Source organism: Quercus suber, unplaced genomic scaffold, assembly GCF_002906115.3.
Source record: "Quercus suber isolate HL8 unplaced genomic scaffold, Cork oak 2.0 scaffold_389, whole genome shotgun sequence".
NCBI classification, from domain to species: Eukaryota; Viridiplantae; Streptophyta; class Magnoliopsida; order Fagales; family Fagaceae; genus Quercus; species Quercus suber.
In genome coordinates, this window is record NW_027069841.1 from 391690 (window position 1) to 407615 (window position 15926).

General features: G+C 31.3%; 1 protein-coding gene across 1 annotated transcript; it reads left to right on the forward strand.

The window, feature by feature from the left end:
* The first annotated feature begins 14752 nt into the window (after positions 1-14752).
* On the forward strand, positions 14753-15223 carry LOC112038354 (small ribosomal subunit protein uS5x). The gene has a single exon (XM_024071161.1). The coding sequence runs from the start codon at positions 14753-14755 to the stop codon at positions 15221-15223; it is 471 nt and encodes a 156-aa protein (XP_023926929.1).
* The last annotated feature ends 703 nt before the right edge of the window (positions 15224-15926 follow it).

A 15926-nucleotide genomic window follows, 5' to 3' on the forward strand; every position in this document is an offset into this window, starting at 1 on the left:
CTTTTTGTTGCTTTATATCTTTTGTTTAGTTTAATTATTTGCTTAATTTTATTATTTGCTTAGTTTATGTAATTTCAAAACAACCAATTTTTATTAAACTAGATTAGGATTAATTTGGTTAAGATTTGATTTAATTTTCCTACGTTCATTCAAGTCCCTGTGAGTTCAACCTCGTTCTTGTAAAACTATATTTCAATACGGTTCGTACACTTGCGAATACTTTAAAATTTCACAACACATTTCACCATTGTTTATATTGACGATGTTCTTGTTTATTATAGCTCTATTATTGAACACTAGAAACATTTGTATTCGTTTCTAGAAACCATCAAAAGAAATTGTCTTGTTGTCTCTGCTAAGAAAATTAAATTGTTTCAAACAAAAGTTTGTTTCCTTGGCTATGACATCTCTGAAGGACAAATTTGTCCTATAGATAGAGCCATTCAATTTGTTGATAAGTTCCCTGATGTTATCACCGATAAAACTCAACTTCAGAGATTTCTTGGGTCCCTGAACTATGTTGCTGATTTCTACAAAGATATGAGGAAAAAATGTAAACCCCTTTTTGATCGGTTAAAAAGTAATTCTCCTTCTTAGTCTGATGTCCATACTTCCCTTATTAAACAAATCATGTCTCATGTTAAGACATTGCCCTCTTTTAGTATTTCTACTGTTGATGCTTTCAAAATTGCTGAGACCGATGCCTCAAACATTGGTTATGGTGGTATTCTAAAACAAAGAGTCTCCCCAGAATCCTTTAAACAAATTGTTTGTTTCTATTCTGGAATCTAGAATAATGCACAGTTAAATTATAGTACTATTAAAAAGGAGATTTTATCTATAGTACTATGTATTTCAAAATTTCAAAGTGATTTATTAAATCAAAAGTTCTTATTGCGTATTGATTGCAAAAGTGCTAAATATGTTATTGAAAAATATTTTGAAAATATTGCTTCAAAACATATTCTTGCTAGATGGCAAGCTATTTTAAGTGTTTTTTATTTTGATATCGAATATATTAAAGGATCTCAAAATGTTATCCCTGATTTCCTTACTCGTGAATTTCTGCAGTGTCCCCATGACAAGTAGGCGATCTACAGACAAAAGCCCAACCACTGATAAACCACCTGTTAAAAAAGAACCTGTTTCTTCCCTGGAGATTGTTAACCAGTTCACCCCCTTAGATACCATCCTAAGCCCAACTATTCCTCTGTTTTAGTCTCCCCCTATAATCCCTATGCTTTAACCAGTGTTTCCCAACCTGTTAAAACTATTTATCCCAAAGCTTCTAATGTTTCCCAGTATGTTAAAAAACAATTTGTTCAAAACCTGTTTTTTTGTAGAGCCAAATAGGGCTTCCATTACTGATCCCTTTTCACTTGCTACTAGTTACTTTCCCCCAAGATTTCATTGGATTCCTGAACTTGGTAAAAAATTGTGCAATATTACTCTAATATCCTGCGGCATGAAAACTCAATCACTATCAAAGCTATAATGGATAAGATCAACACTACCAGGATAATTTATCACAGTGTTTTCATGAATCATATTATTTCTGAAGAAATGTGGGGCCCTAACCCTACTACCACAAGAAGGCTTCCAAAATCCCCTATTCCATATTCTTACCATGATTATATCACTGCCTGGTTCAGATTTATGCTTCATCAAAATGAAAATATGTCTCACTCATGGTTTGTTAATTTTGATAAGGATTTCAGTTCTGATTTCCCCCTCTGGTTCATCCACTGGTGGGCTCAGTTTGGTTCGACTATTGAAATATTCCCTGAGCCATTAATGAATTCTTTCACATATTTCACAAGAATGTTCAAAGTTGATTCCTATGGTACTAAATTCCCTCCTTTACTTCATTTCATTAGGAAATACAAGGTTCCTTGGATTCTGAAATAGCAATATATTAAGGAAGGAGATGTTCTCACTCGCTCTGGTATGTTAAGTGGTGGGATAAGTTTTCTCACACTTAATCAATCATTAACAATGTCACCAGAGATTTCTCTTCCCCAAGTGCCTCTACAGCATTAAGAATCACTATCCCAGTGCAAAAAGCTGAACTGGCTAATGCACCTACTTCCTCATCTGCTAAAACTGTTAAACCATCTGTTAAGCCTAGAAAGAAGGGTTCTCCTTTGGATGAAATTCGAAAGGACCCTGATGCTCTATATGCTCTCATTAAGATGATTTCAAAGGAAAAGGAAGCTGCTGATTCAAAAGATGAACGGTCCTCTGAAGCTTCTGTTACAAAAGACCCTTACTACCCCTACAATCAGGAGTGGTTTGTTCATGATGAAGAAGATGCTGATGATTTAGCAAAGGATTGATTGCTTGATTCTCCCTATTTGTCTAGCCTGCACAATGGCCAAATTGCTACAAGGTTTCTTACTATTATTTCACACCCCGGCCAATGCTATAATGATGATGTTTTCAAATATTCCAAGACTACTTTCCAATGCTATAATGATGATGTTTTCAAGTATTCCAAGACTACTTTTGGCACATTTTGGATTGAAGTTTAGACCCAAGTTCACTTTGCTCTTTCTCATGATGATTTTGAGTCAAAAAGTGAAAAAACACCATTCACAGATTACTATTCATGGATTACTGTTCACTAATTATTGTTCACCAATTACTATTCACTTTTTTATTGTTCATTAATACTGTTCACTACACTTTTTTATGCCTATTTAAGGGGGGTTGTACCTTAAGTTCAACTCAGAATTTAGTTTCTCCAGAACTTCTTTCTTTTAGAAACCTTAGAGCCTTTCTTTGAGAGAAAGTTCCTTGTTTCCACCTTAGGATTTCCTACTACTATCCCTACAATCTTGTAACTAGAACTAGTTCCAAGTTTTGTAACTATTAACCTGTTGAACTATTGAGATCTTGTAACTACTACTACTACTGTTGTAAGTGTTTTCTTCTATTTTCAATAACAAGTATTTTCAGCTTTCAGTTTAATATACTACTTGTTACCGCCATCTTGGATGGTTCTATATTGCTTTGATATATATATTGCTTGGCCAGTTTTACCGCCTTATTATTACTTTAAATTATGTTGATAATTGCAATACTGCCTTCTTGGCTGGTTTTACTTTGTTTATTTTACTTTCAATTTTATATATATATATATATATATTATACATCCTCGTACACAGATCTTCAAATCCAACTTGCCTGTTCAACTTTTTTACTTTTTTTTTGTTCTTTTCGTTATTATTAATTTACTATTTAAGGGGGGTTGTACCTTAAGTTCAACTCAGAATTTAGTTTCTCCAGAACTTCTTTCTTTTAGAAACCTTAGAGCCTTTCTTTGAGAGAAAGTTCCTTGTTTCCACCTTAGGATTTCCTACTACTATCCCTACAATCTTGTAACTAGAACTAGTTCCAAGTTTTGTAACTATTAACCTGTTGAACTATTGAGATCTTGTAACTACTACTACTACTGTTGTAAGTGTTTTCTTCTATTTTCAATAACAAGTATTTTCAGCTTTCAGTTTAATATACTACTTGTTACCGCCATCTTGGATGGTTCTATATTGCTTTGATATATATATTGCTTGGCCAGTTTTACCGCCTTATTATTACTTTAAATTATGTTGATAATTGCAATACTGCCTTCTTGGCTGGTTTTACTTTGTTTATTTTACTTTCAATTTTATATATATATATATATATATTATACATCCTCGTACACAGATCTTCAAATCCAACTTGCCTGTTCAACTTTTTTACTTTTTTTTTGTTCTTTTCGTTATTATTAATTTGACTTCATAGTCTCCAATGCCATCAAGTGTTTAAGACTTGGTTGAGTTTTGGCTATCATGCTCATCACCTGCACCCAAAACAAATTTCTTTATCTACTTTTTTTTTCTATTTATTTTATCTTATGGTTTATGATTTTATTTTCCTCTAATTTATTGACACAATTAACAAATCATTATAATACTCTAATTTAATTGAATTTAAAATTTATTTATTTAATGGTTGCTTTTGCTTGTAGTGATTTTGATATTATTAATTTCTATTATAGTAATGTCTCATTTTATATGTAGTCTACCTTTGTAATAACTTGTAATTAATTTTAAAAAAAAAGGGGGAATAGGTGAAACTTAGGGGACAAAATAACCTTAAGATGCCCAAATAGTCATTAAATCTCGTTAGTATTTTGTGTACATATGAGAATTACATTGATTAAAAGTTTTTAACAAAAATCTAGTACTATTATAGATATTTCCATGTTAATTCAATTAAACTATTGCATGAAAATAAATATGTAGTATTTAGCATTTTTTTTTCTTTTTTGCAAATTATTATGATATATTAGCCTTGGCCTCCCAAACAAAATTTTCTAACTCTACCACTACCTAAGAGGCTCTCAATAGCAAATTCTTGTAAGCCAAAGCCCCTTTCTACCAAGCCAAAAAAACAAGTTGGTATTCTGTATCTAATTTCGAATTTCATAAAATTAGTCACTAACCTATGCTATGCACGGGATAGATAAATTTAAAATCACATATATTTAAAAAATAAAATAGAGAGCCTTGTATGAAAAAACTATTGACTAAAAGTTAATAGAAAAATTATTTTATAATTTAAAATAGTTTCCCATAGATATTGTATAGGTATCAACCAAGTAGAATGCATATTTTAAATTATATATATATATATATATTTTTAAAAAAAAAAAGGACAGTAATGGTGGGCGGTGGCTGCTTTTGTTTTATCATTTATCCAAAAAAATATATATATATATTGATAGGATATGAACAAATAAATTGTAGTAGAATTTGAGTAGTTTCCCATAGATATTGTATAGATATCAACAAAGTAGAAAGCATATTTTAAATAAATAAAAAATACAAAACTTTGCCTTCTAACTCTCACATGTACCAACGCTACACCACTACCATATGTATAGAGGTTATTACATGCCCTTATTTAGTTTCTTATCAATGTGGATTGCCACTTTTAATATGAATAATGCACCTCCTCACTTCATATTATTTTACTAATCAATATGAGATTCCAAAATCAAGTAGGAAACATCTAAACCATTCTCATATGGACTATACTTCTCCTTCTTTTTTTAAATAGCTATGGACTATATCACAACATTAATATAAAATTGATTATTTATGACAGTAAATTTATGATTTTGATGGTCAAGAATAAGCTCTTCTTCTTGTTATTAATGACAATTTTTTTTATAGAGTGGTTTTTCTAAGATTATATGAGGGTTCTATATATAACATACATAGTAGTACAAATTACACCAACGTTAGAGAAAATTTGATTGATGAAATTGTTAATTATTAAATCAAAATTACGATTAAATCTAATGTTTTAATTGTAAAAACAAATTCTTACAATTAAAATTTTCACATATAGATTTTTTATACTAATAAACTCACTCACAAGTCACAACAATAAAAATATTATAAAGTAGTAATCATAGAGAGTTAGAGCATGAAAGATGGCAACATGTCCTTACCACTACATTTACTCTGAGCAACTCCATGGATACAACGTTACAAAGTGGTCTCTTTGCAAAATCTTCAATTTGCTGTGTGTGTTTTCTTTGTAAAAATTTGAGTAAGTATGAAGGGTTTCGACCTTGGCAAGGATTTATATTTGTTAAAAATTTTGTTATAGAATTTTAGTTGAAGTAGAATTTTCAAGATCTTAAAACATATATCTAATAGAGTTTTACTTAAACTAAACTATTGTAACACTTAATAAGATAATTATATGTTGAAGAGAAATAATAAATATATAAGATATAAAAAGAATCTAAAATAAAAAGAAGAAGAAAATAGTGGTAACATGAAAAATTGTGAAAGTTTCAGAAATTTCGATTATATACATATATATATATATACTATGATGAGTTTGATTAATGTATACTGATGGTGCAAGAAAAACACCAAGTCAATTACTCGTCCATATGGTCGTCCATAACAATGTACAGAGCGGAGAACAAATGGTTGGTACACTCGTCCTTCCATAACCGTCCTCTCTCATTCTCCATTCGCTCGTCCAATGAAGGACGAGTGAGCAATGAACCTCATCCTTCATTAATGATGGACAGGTGAGGTTCACCAAGAGTTACACTTGACACATTTCCAACCAAGAGTCATATTGATTGAATCTCAACACAAGTCCCGATGAGGTGACCCTTATGACAGTTAAGGAAGTTACCCTCTGAATCCTCCAAACTCTATGATGATTAGGAGAAATAACTAATTTCTAACACTATATAAAGACCCTTCTACGCAGAGGTAAAGGGACTTTTTCCTCTCTTTTAGAATTCTAGATAAAAAGTTAAGTCTTTGAGGGCTCTTCTTTCTCCTTCAATCTACTAACTTTACCATCGGAGAATTAAAGGCCGGCTTCAACCGGTCTTCTCTGATTTTCTTTGGTTTTCCAGGACTCATTCTTCAATATCAAGAGCATCCGAAGATTTTTCAGCCCACTGATCCTTTAGAACTCATCATATACTATTTAGGTATACATTAATAATCCTAGAAAAACTTCTTATAAAAAATCAAAAGAAAAAAAAAACTATTTAAAAAGTTAGCCATTTTTTATTTTATTATAAAAAATAAAATTCTTAAAAAGAAAGAAAAATAATAATTATTCAGAAAAAAAAAAAAAAAAAAAAAAAAAAAAATATATATATATATATATATATAGGACGGTGTGGTATTCCTTATCCTTATCCAAAAGTCCCCAATACGGACAAGGTTGGTGAAGAGTGAAGACGTCATGCATGACGTAGACTGACCTAGAGAGCCGCAAATTCCCGACCGTCATTATTACCGAAAAGGTGGAGTAGCTCAACTCTCAATGCTCTGCACGTGATTTATATTTTTCTCGTGATCCCCACTCCCCCTTCACTCTTAATTACCTTCGGGCCTTGACGTTGTCAATATCATAATTAATATCACACTTTTTTTCTTTTATTTTATTTATATTTTTTTTGCCTTAATCACAATCACAGTCTTTGAAATCTCCTGAGAAAGGAAATTAAAAAAAAAAAAAGTGTCACTATTACTATTTTTTCTCTCCTGCTGCTGCGAAGGTCCACTTTCTAATGTCAATCATTAACCAGTCCAGCTACAATTGAAATTTTAACAACAATAATATGAAAATCTAAACTTGATGTCTATGTTTCTCTTCTATTGATAAATTTTTTATTATGAACAAGAATTTTATTCACAAGTCAAAACAGAACTACAAAGAGGATACAAAAGTCTCATCCTTAATGATACTCTCAAAACAAGAGGGTCGAAACCAACATCAAAAACCCAAAAACAAGTTTGAATTTAATAGGTTTTAATTTAATTTGTTCATACTATTTTAAAGCATGTACTATTTTCCCTGTTATATGTTTTATATATGGACCGTTGTTCAGTTTGAGATGTATAGTGAAAATTCGCTTTCTTGGGGCTTTCAATCTAGAAAAGTTTTATGTAGTGTTTAGTACATGTGTTTAAAAACATGTATTTTGTTGTTTGAAAATATGTATGAAAATAAATGTGAGTAAAAAACCATGTGAAAATACATGTAATATTATTTAAAAACTGAAAACATATATTTAAACATGTCTACCAAATAGCCCATTAGATTTGGACCCAATGTTGCTTTAAATTTAGGTTGTTTCCCTCTCTCCTGTGCATGTGTTTGTTTTTCAAAAAAAAAAAAGAGTAATTGTTCCACATTACTTAAGAGAGTATGTTGTATGTAGTATAATTTGTCTCACCCTCCCTTAAAAGTTACCATAACTTTTGAGTGAAGTTATAGTGTGTCTTTATGTTAGAACCCATTTCCCTATCTCCTGTGTTTGTTTCTCAAAAAAAAAAAAAAAAAAAAAAAAGGGCTGTTTCCATGAAACGTGAGGAACTATGTGAGAAAATGTTTAGGGAAAATGCCTTTTTATTTTTTAATACACATGAAGTCAAACATGTTATAGGAAAATATTTCCAGTGATAGAGTTTTTTTTTTTTTTTTTTTTTTTTGGGGGGGGGGGGACTTAATTTCCACTAATAGAGTTTGACCCCATTATCTTATGTAATGATAGTAAAGAATATGAATAAGTAGTGCTTCATTTTAAATTATAGAATAAATTATAGGAGTATTTTTAACTCTCTCAATTTAAGGGCATATTTGGTAAACTGTAATCGTAATTACATAGAAATAGGAATAGGCATTACAAGAAATATAAGATGTTGTAATGTAGTAATTATAACCATTAATTTGTTTGGTAATAACACAATAATGGAACCTTGAAGACAATGGAATGAAAATATTTTAAAACAAACTTAAAATATATTTTAGGAAATATTTTACTCATATAATTATATTTCCTAAAAAATAATAATTTTTAAATTTGAAAGAGAGATTAATTATTTTTTATGATTTTTTATTTTTATAATTGTTATGTGCATATGAAAAGTTTGTTTATTTAGAAATATATTAATTTTAGAAATTAATACACCTACTAAAAAATAACTATTACATCTCTTTTAGAAATGAATAATTATTCTTCATTTTAAAGAATAGCTATTTACAAGGAATGACTATTTCTTATAATAAAAATATAACAAAACTACTGAATAGTTAAACCATACGAATAACTATTATATTACAATCTACCAAACATACCCAAAATGTATTTAAAATTAATTCAAAGTTTCAAATTAAATCTTATATTCTAAAGACATTCTATTTCTTTAAAATACAAAAGCCTGAATTTAAATCATATATCAATTAAGGTCATTGGTGACATCAGAAATAAAAATTCTATAATGTGATGATATGGTTATTTTTTAAACAAGCGTGTCTTTTCTCCTCGGCCAAGATGCTTTTTACGCAGCCTTAATGAATGTATTGATTTTTTTTTTTTTTTTAGCTGTCTTTTATTATATATCAACATTATTTTTAGGCAAAATGCAAAACTGACCCTCTAACTTTCACGTTTTTCATTTCAGTCTCTAACTTTCATTTGTCAATTCAGTCTCTAACTTTCAATTTTTGTCAATTCAAGGTTCCGTTACAAATCCGTTACTGTGCCGTATTGCTGCCAAAACGATGCTTTTTTCTTTTTTTTTTTTTTTTTTTTTAATTCGGAATTAAAGAAAAATCTGAAAAAAAAAAAAAAAATTGGGGAACGACGTCGTCGTTCCCCTTCCCTGAATCAAAACAAAAAAAAAAGGATTCGTTCCCCTTCAGTACTGAATCAAAACGAAAAAAAGTCAAATCCAGCTTTGAGTCCTCGAGCAGGGGCGGCGAGTAGGGCAGCGAGCAGCGACAGCGACATCGCTGGTGAAGTCAGTCGCTCTCTCTCTCTCAACCCAGCCACCCCCGTCACCTCACAATCCTTTCCAATACCCATATTTTCCAGGTCACTTATCGTTACTAATCCTTAAAGCCAAACACAAACCACAAAGAAAAGAAAGTAAAAGAAAAAACAATCTTTTCTTTTCTCTCTCTAATTCAGAAATGGTAGTTCTGCACAAGCACACACTCACTGTAGTGTTTGCAGTGACTCTTGTAGCTCTACTCGCCGAGCTTTTCTTTGTGCTTCGTCGCCGGAGAAGATCGAAGCGACAAACCACGCCGGAAACTCGTTCTACAGCCCCTCCACCAAGCTCCTCACTCTCTCTCTCTCGGACTCAAAGCTAGGGATTTGAGTGAATCCCTTTTTTTGTTTGATTCAGTAGGGGAACGAATCCTTTTTTCTTTGATTCAGGAGGGGAACGACGTCGTTCCCCTTAATGTTTTTTTTTTTTTTAGATTTTTCTTTTTATTCCAAATTATATAAAAAAATAAAAAATAAAAACCATGAAAACGGCGTCGTTTTGGCAACAGTAACGGCAGCAGTAACGAATTTGTACGGAGCTTGAATTGACAAAAATTGAAAGTTAGAGGACTGAATTGACAAAACTGAAAGTTAGAGGACTGAAATGAAAAACGTGAAAGTTAGAGGGTCAGTTTTGCATTTTTGCCTTATTTCTATATCAAAATTATATAGATAAAAGCGTGTCTTTTATTATATAGAAATAATGTTGATATATAAAAGCGTGTATGTTGATATATAAAAGTTTTATATATATCAACATTATTTCTATCAAAGTCGCACAACTTCGTTTTATTTGAAGCTTTTTAAATAGTTCGTGGCTGTTGATGTGGGTTGGGTTGACTTGGAAAACAAAATTTGACCAACTTCAAGGCCTCATAATTTGGTAAATAAAATACTAACTTTATCACATACGCTCCATGTATTTAGTGATGCTTTTTTTGGGGGGGGGGGGGGGAGGGTTTATACGTTTTACTCATGGCGTTGTTTTTTATATAAATTTAATCATACTATTTAATAGTGTATAGATTGAGCTCTTAAAAATGAAAGAAATGAATACACTAAACCAAATCAACATGTATTTAAATATAAACACAATCACATTGGTGGTAATGATTTCTCTACAACATTTTATTTTAGAATAAAATGAATTAATAAAATGAAATATAATAATAATAATAATGAAAAGAAAAAAAAAAAAAAAAAAAGATAACAACTTGCCCAGATGTACTCCAATTCCTCACAATCTCATCTTTATTTCCGGTATAAGAAACATACCTTTTTGAAAAGAAAGACAATGATGAAGTGAGGAAAAAAAATTGTGGAGATCAAAGGAACTGTGAAAATAGACTTGACAAAGAGATAAAGAAGATTAAAAAAAAAAAAAAAAAAACACAAAGTGTGATTTGTAGAAAATTATGGAAACAAAAATACACAAACTAACAAATTAATAATTTCAACAATATTAAAGAAACAAACCTTTCTGAAATTTGAGATGGTGATGAGGTGAGTAAAAAGTTAAGGTAATCTAAAAGTATGTGCAAAAAAACCGAAAAGATATGTAAAAAGTGTGTGAGATATATCTAAATAGAGATAATGTATGCGAATTTTTAGGAAAAAAAGATGTTTTCATTTAAAATTTGTTAAACCGTTTAGTGATAAAAATTTGCGGACAATTTCATTTTGGCAATTAGTGAAAAAAAAAAAAAAAGTATATTTGTGGGGGAAAAAAAGCTCTTTTTTTTTTTTTTTAATTTTTAAGAAGAAGTTGTATTATAACTTGACTACTAATGTGAGAGAGATATATGGAGGTGGAAAGAAAATAGTTTAGTGTAAAAACTTGGGCCATTTCATTTTGGCAATTAGGAAAAAAAAAAGCACATTTCTGGAAGAATTTTTTTTTTTTTTTTTAAAAAAAGAAGAAGTTGTATTTATACTTGACAACTAACGTGAGAGGGAAATGTGGAGGTGGGAGAAAAAAACAATTTTTTAAACATTTTTTATTATTTATGATTTAGCTAAAAATTAGGAGTTCTTAAATTACTAATTTTACATAGAGATTAAATTCTATAAGGATGGGGTGTAAAACCTATGTTTTACACCATCCAATAAGTGATTGCCACATTAGCATTTTACTTAAAATTTATTAATATTCAATACATCCTACCACACTTAATAATATCTTGATAGATTCCCAATTTGGTTGGATTTATATATGGGTATTGGAATTGATTGAGTGTGATTGAGTTTATTCTTAAATATGTGATAAGATGATGTGGCATGTTGGGATTGGAGGGGTAAAACATGGGTTTTACACCACGTCCTTATAGAATTTAATCTCTTTTACATATCTAACTTTATTATTTGAACTATACAAACAGATGAATTTGAGGTATTTCAAGCATCTAAATTGAATATCTCAAATAGGAGAAGCCCCTTAAATAGTAATATAGATACTCAAATAACTAAGAGTCATGTGTAAGGGTAAGACACAATAGTGACCCTAGTGCAAGTATAATAGACCCTAATTTGTTTTAGTTTACGTTTAGCATAAGTTTATCTACCTTTTTGTTGTTTATTATTTTCTATAGTCTACTAAAGTAAATTTGTTCTTTGAAAACATAATTAAAAGCGAAGTTTTGAAAAAGCTGCATATAATTAAAAACTAAAAGTTAAAAACTAGCCAAATAAGCTAGAGGCAAATAGGCACTTAATGGAGCTCAAAGAATGGTTACTTTACCATCATGAGAAGGATCTCATGAGAAATGATTCTTAGGAGAAGGGTAACATAATTATGCAAGAAGTATTAATGGAATCAGAATAGAGATTCTAGAATATTTGGATTTTAGATCCTAAGTGACACATTTGGGGTTTGTTTTGGAACAACTTATTTAGCTGAAATTGAAAACTTTTTACTAAAAGTACTGTGGATAAAGGTAAAAACTAGCTGAAATAGTATAGTGGGACCTATAAATAGTAGCAAAAATAAGCTAAATTAAGCTTGTTCAGCCACCGCTCGCTAGTGATGGAACCACCCTTCACCGCACCGAGCTACCTGCCTCAAAGCTCCATCGCAGGTGTCTAGCGTGATGTCGACAGCGATTTTCAAGTATCGAAGCCACCAGGTGCGGTGAACGGTGGTGTGTTTTTGCCCATCGATGAAAACTACATCGCACCGCTTATATATGTGTGTGTGTGTGTGTGTGTGTGTCTCTCTCAGTGGGATAGAGAAAGGAAAGCTTAGAGAGAGAGAAAGAGATAGAGCAAGCGGCAATTGAATCAGGAGGAAGAAAAAGAAGCAAAAGTTAGGGTTGAGTTATACATTTGAAAAACAAAGTCATTTTTGGGTTTTATTTTTTAAAATTCCTGATACTAAAACGACATTGTTTTGGACTTCAAAAAAAATAGAATTAAACTATGGAACGTCATTTCAAGTTAGGTTATTTATTTATTTATTTATTTCGTTTATATCTCACAGCCTCTCTCTCTCTCTCTCTCTCTCTCTCCTTAGCCATTGCCAATCGCTGCCACCATCCTCTACCACTTAATGCCTCAATTCTCCAAGCATCTTCCTATCCTCTCTCCTCTTTCTCATAGCTATTCTATGGAAGTTCCAAGAGAAGGTTTTGATGGTCAATACCTATGCTACTATGCCATTTATGCTTCTCCTTGCTACTAGGTATGTGAATTTATTTGATGCTCAATACCTAGGATGCTAACTATGCTTTGCCTTACTATACTTTTTAGAAAGATTGTGAATTTATTTGAGATATTTTGTGTGGGAATTTGAGAAAAATTGTGAATATGTTTGTTTGTTTGTTTGTTTTTTTTTTTTTTTTTTTTTTTTTTTTTTTTTTTTTTTTTTTTTTTTTTTTTTTTTTTTTTAAAACCAAATTAACCACATTAAACCGGAATGGTGCACTGCACCTTGTGTAGTCCAGTTTCCACCCCTCCACATTAAACCGGAATGGTGCACTGAAAACTTCATTAGTGCAATTTTTAGTTGTATCCAAAAGTATGGGTTTATCATATTGGTGAGTTGGTCAACATGATAAAATCAACATATTAATTCTAATTATCCAAAATTTGGAGATCCGAAGTCCTATTTCTTTTTTTATTCTTCTTCGAAAATGTTAGAATATCATATTGTAACTTTCAACTTTTTTTGTTCATATTATTTCCTTCTTGACTTAAATATTTATGGTAATAAAGTGCAATTGTTTTGTCTACCATGATTTCTTTTTTTAATAAACCATGTCACTTGAAATTGTTTTGACTTATGCTTTGACCCCCCTATGTTCAAATTCTGGTTTCGTTCCTGTGTAGTATAATAACCATCGCACCAAAAATGTGCAGTGGTTTGAAATACATTTTCATATAACCTAATTGCTTTTATTATTATTGTTATTTTTTTTTTCTAAATCCTAATGCCAATTGAGGCGTGATATTAAAAAATCCAGATCATTCTTTGTTTTTTGGATCAGAATCCAGTTCATTCTTAAAGACCTACCTGTTGCCACTTGTCTGTACTAACAAATGAGCAAAAAGTTCCCTTCATATTAAAGACACTATGAAGTCCATCTTTAATTGTTCAAAAACGTACTGTAAGTCATAATAAAAGCGATTGCGCCTTTTCACCGAGTCGCTGACCCACTGAACTTGGTGTAAATTTTTAGGGAAACCTTGTTTTCACTGTATTTTAAACAAATTTTGAGAAACATGGTTTTAACTGCATTTTTAAACAAATTTTAAGTGTTAATTAAGTTGTAAATAAAAAAAAAATTTAATAATAAATTTAAAATAAGTGTGCGTTTGGCAATACTTATTTTTGTTAATTTATTTTATTACTTAGCTTATTTTTGCTACTATTTATAGGTTTACTGCACTTTTTTATAATATTTATGAGTCCAACTGTACTATTTCAGCTAACTTTTACATTTATCTATAGTATTTTCAATAAAAAAAATTTCAATTATAGAAAAATAAGCAGATCCCAAACAGACCCTAAAACTAATAATAGTTTATAGGGTAAATTGCAAAATACACCCTTAACGTTTGGGAGTGATTGAATTTTACATCCCAACATTTCAAAACTTTGATTTAATACCCTAATGTTTGGTTCCGTTATCAAATCACCCCCGGTTATTTTTAGCTGTTAATTGCCATGTCATCTTGCTGATGTGATTTTTTTTGCCAAATAAGCCCCAAAACGACCTAGTTTGGCAATGAAGTGATGACATGACACACATAAAACGGTGTCGTTTGCCCAAAGAAAAAAAAAAATCTGTAACTTAACCGTTTCCCCACCATACAGAAAATCTCAAAAACCCAGCCCTTAACTCCCTAACTCACGAACCCTACCCTTAGCTCCCTAATCTAATCATGGCTGAGCGTAGTGGAGCAGGAGGGGAGCGTGGAGGCTTCGGCAGAGGCTTCGATGGAGGACACCCAAGAGGCAACGGCGAACGTGGTGGACGCCACCATGGGAGACGCGAGGAGGAGGAGAAGTGGGTGCCAGTCACAAAGCTTGGACGCCTCGTCCATTCTGATAAGATAAGATCCCTGGAGCAGATCTACCTCCACTCGCTAACAATCAAGGAGCACCAAATCATGGACAAGCTCTGCCCTGGTCTCAAGGACGAGGTCATGAAGATCATGCTCATTCAGAAACAGACCCGTGCCGGTCAGAGAACTTGCTTCAAGGCCTTCGTCATCGTCGGTGACAACAACGGCCACATTGGGCTCGGTGTCAAGTGCAGCAAGGAGGTTGCTACTGCTATTCGTGGCGCTATCATTTTGGCTAAGCTCTCTGTCATTCCTGTTAAGGAAAGAGTTAATGAGGATCAACTTTGAGATTTTCTGTTTGGGCAAACGGCACCGTTTTGTTTGTGCCAAGTCATCACTTCATTGCCAAACTGTGTCATTTTGGGGCTTATTTGGCAAAAAAAAAAAAAAAAAAAAAACATGTCAGCAAGATGACATGCTTGCTGACATGGTAGTTAAAAGAAAAAAAAAAAAAAAAAAAAAAAAACATGTCAGCAAGATGACATGCTTGCTGACATGGTAGTTAACAGCAAAAAACAACCAGGGGGTGATTTGCTAACAGAACCAAACGTTAGGGGTGTAAAATTAAAGTTTCGAAACTTTAAAGTGTAAAATTCAATCACCTCCAAACGTTAGGGGTGTCCTTTGCAATTTACCCTAGTTTATAAAATAAGATCTATTATGAAAATATTGTGGTTCTTAGAATAACCGCATCAAATCGTGCATAATCTTACAAAATACAAAAAGTTGTTTATTTTATACATTTTGAGAAAAAAACACCTACATCAGTGGGTATAAAATTGTGCAGTGCATTTAATATTTTAGTATATTTTGGTAATGTTGGGTTAGTGAGAGAGAGGTAACAAGTGAGAAAATAATAAAAAATTATAAAAGAATGAATATTTTATTGAATATATGTGTAGAATAAATAGACTAATGCAAGTTTTTTGTAAAAATAAGCATGCAAAGTAAAAAAAATAGTTTTTTTTTTTTTAAAATTCAAAATAAATGA

Excerpts from the sequence above, each read along its gene's own strand:
- LOC112038354 (XM_024071161.1), top strand. The coding sequence starts at position 14,753 with ATGGCTGAGCGTAGTGGAGCAGGAGGGGAGCGTGGAGGCTTCGGCAGA.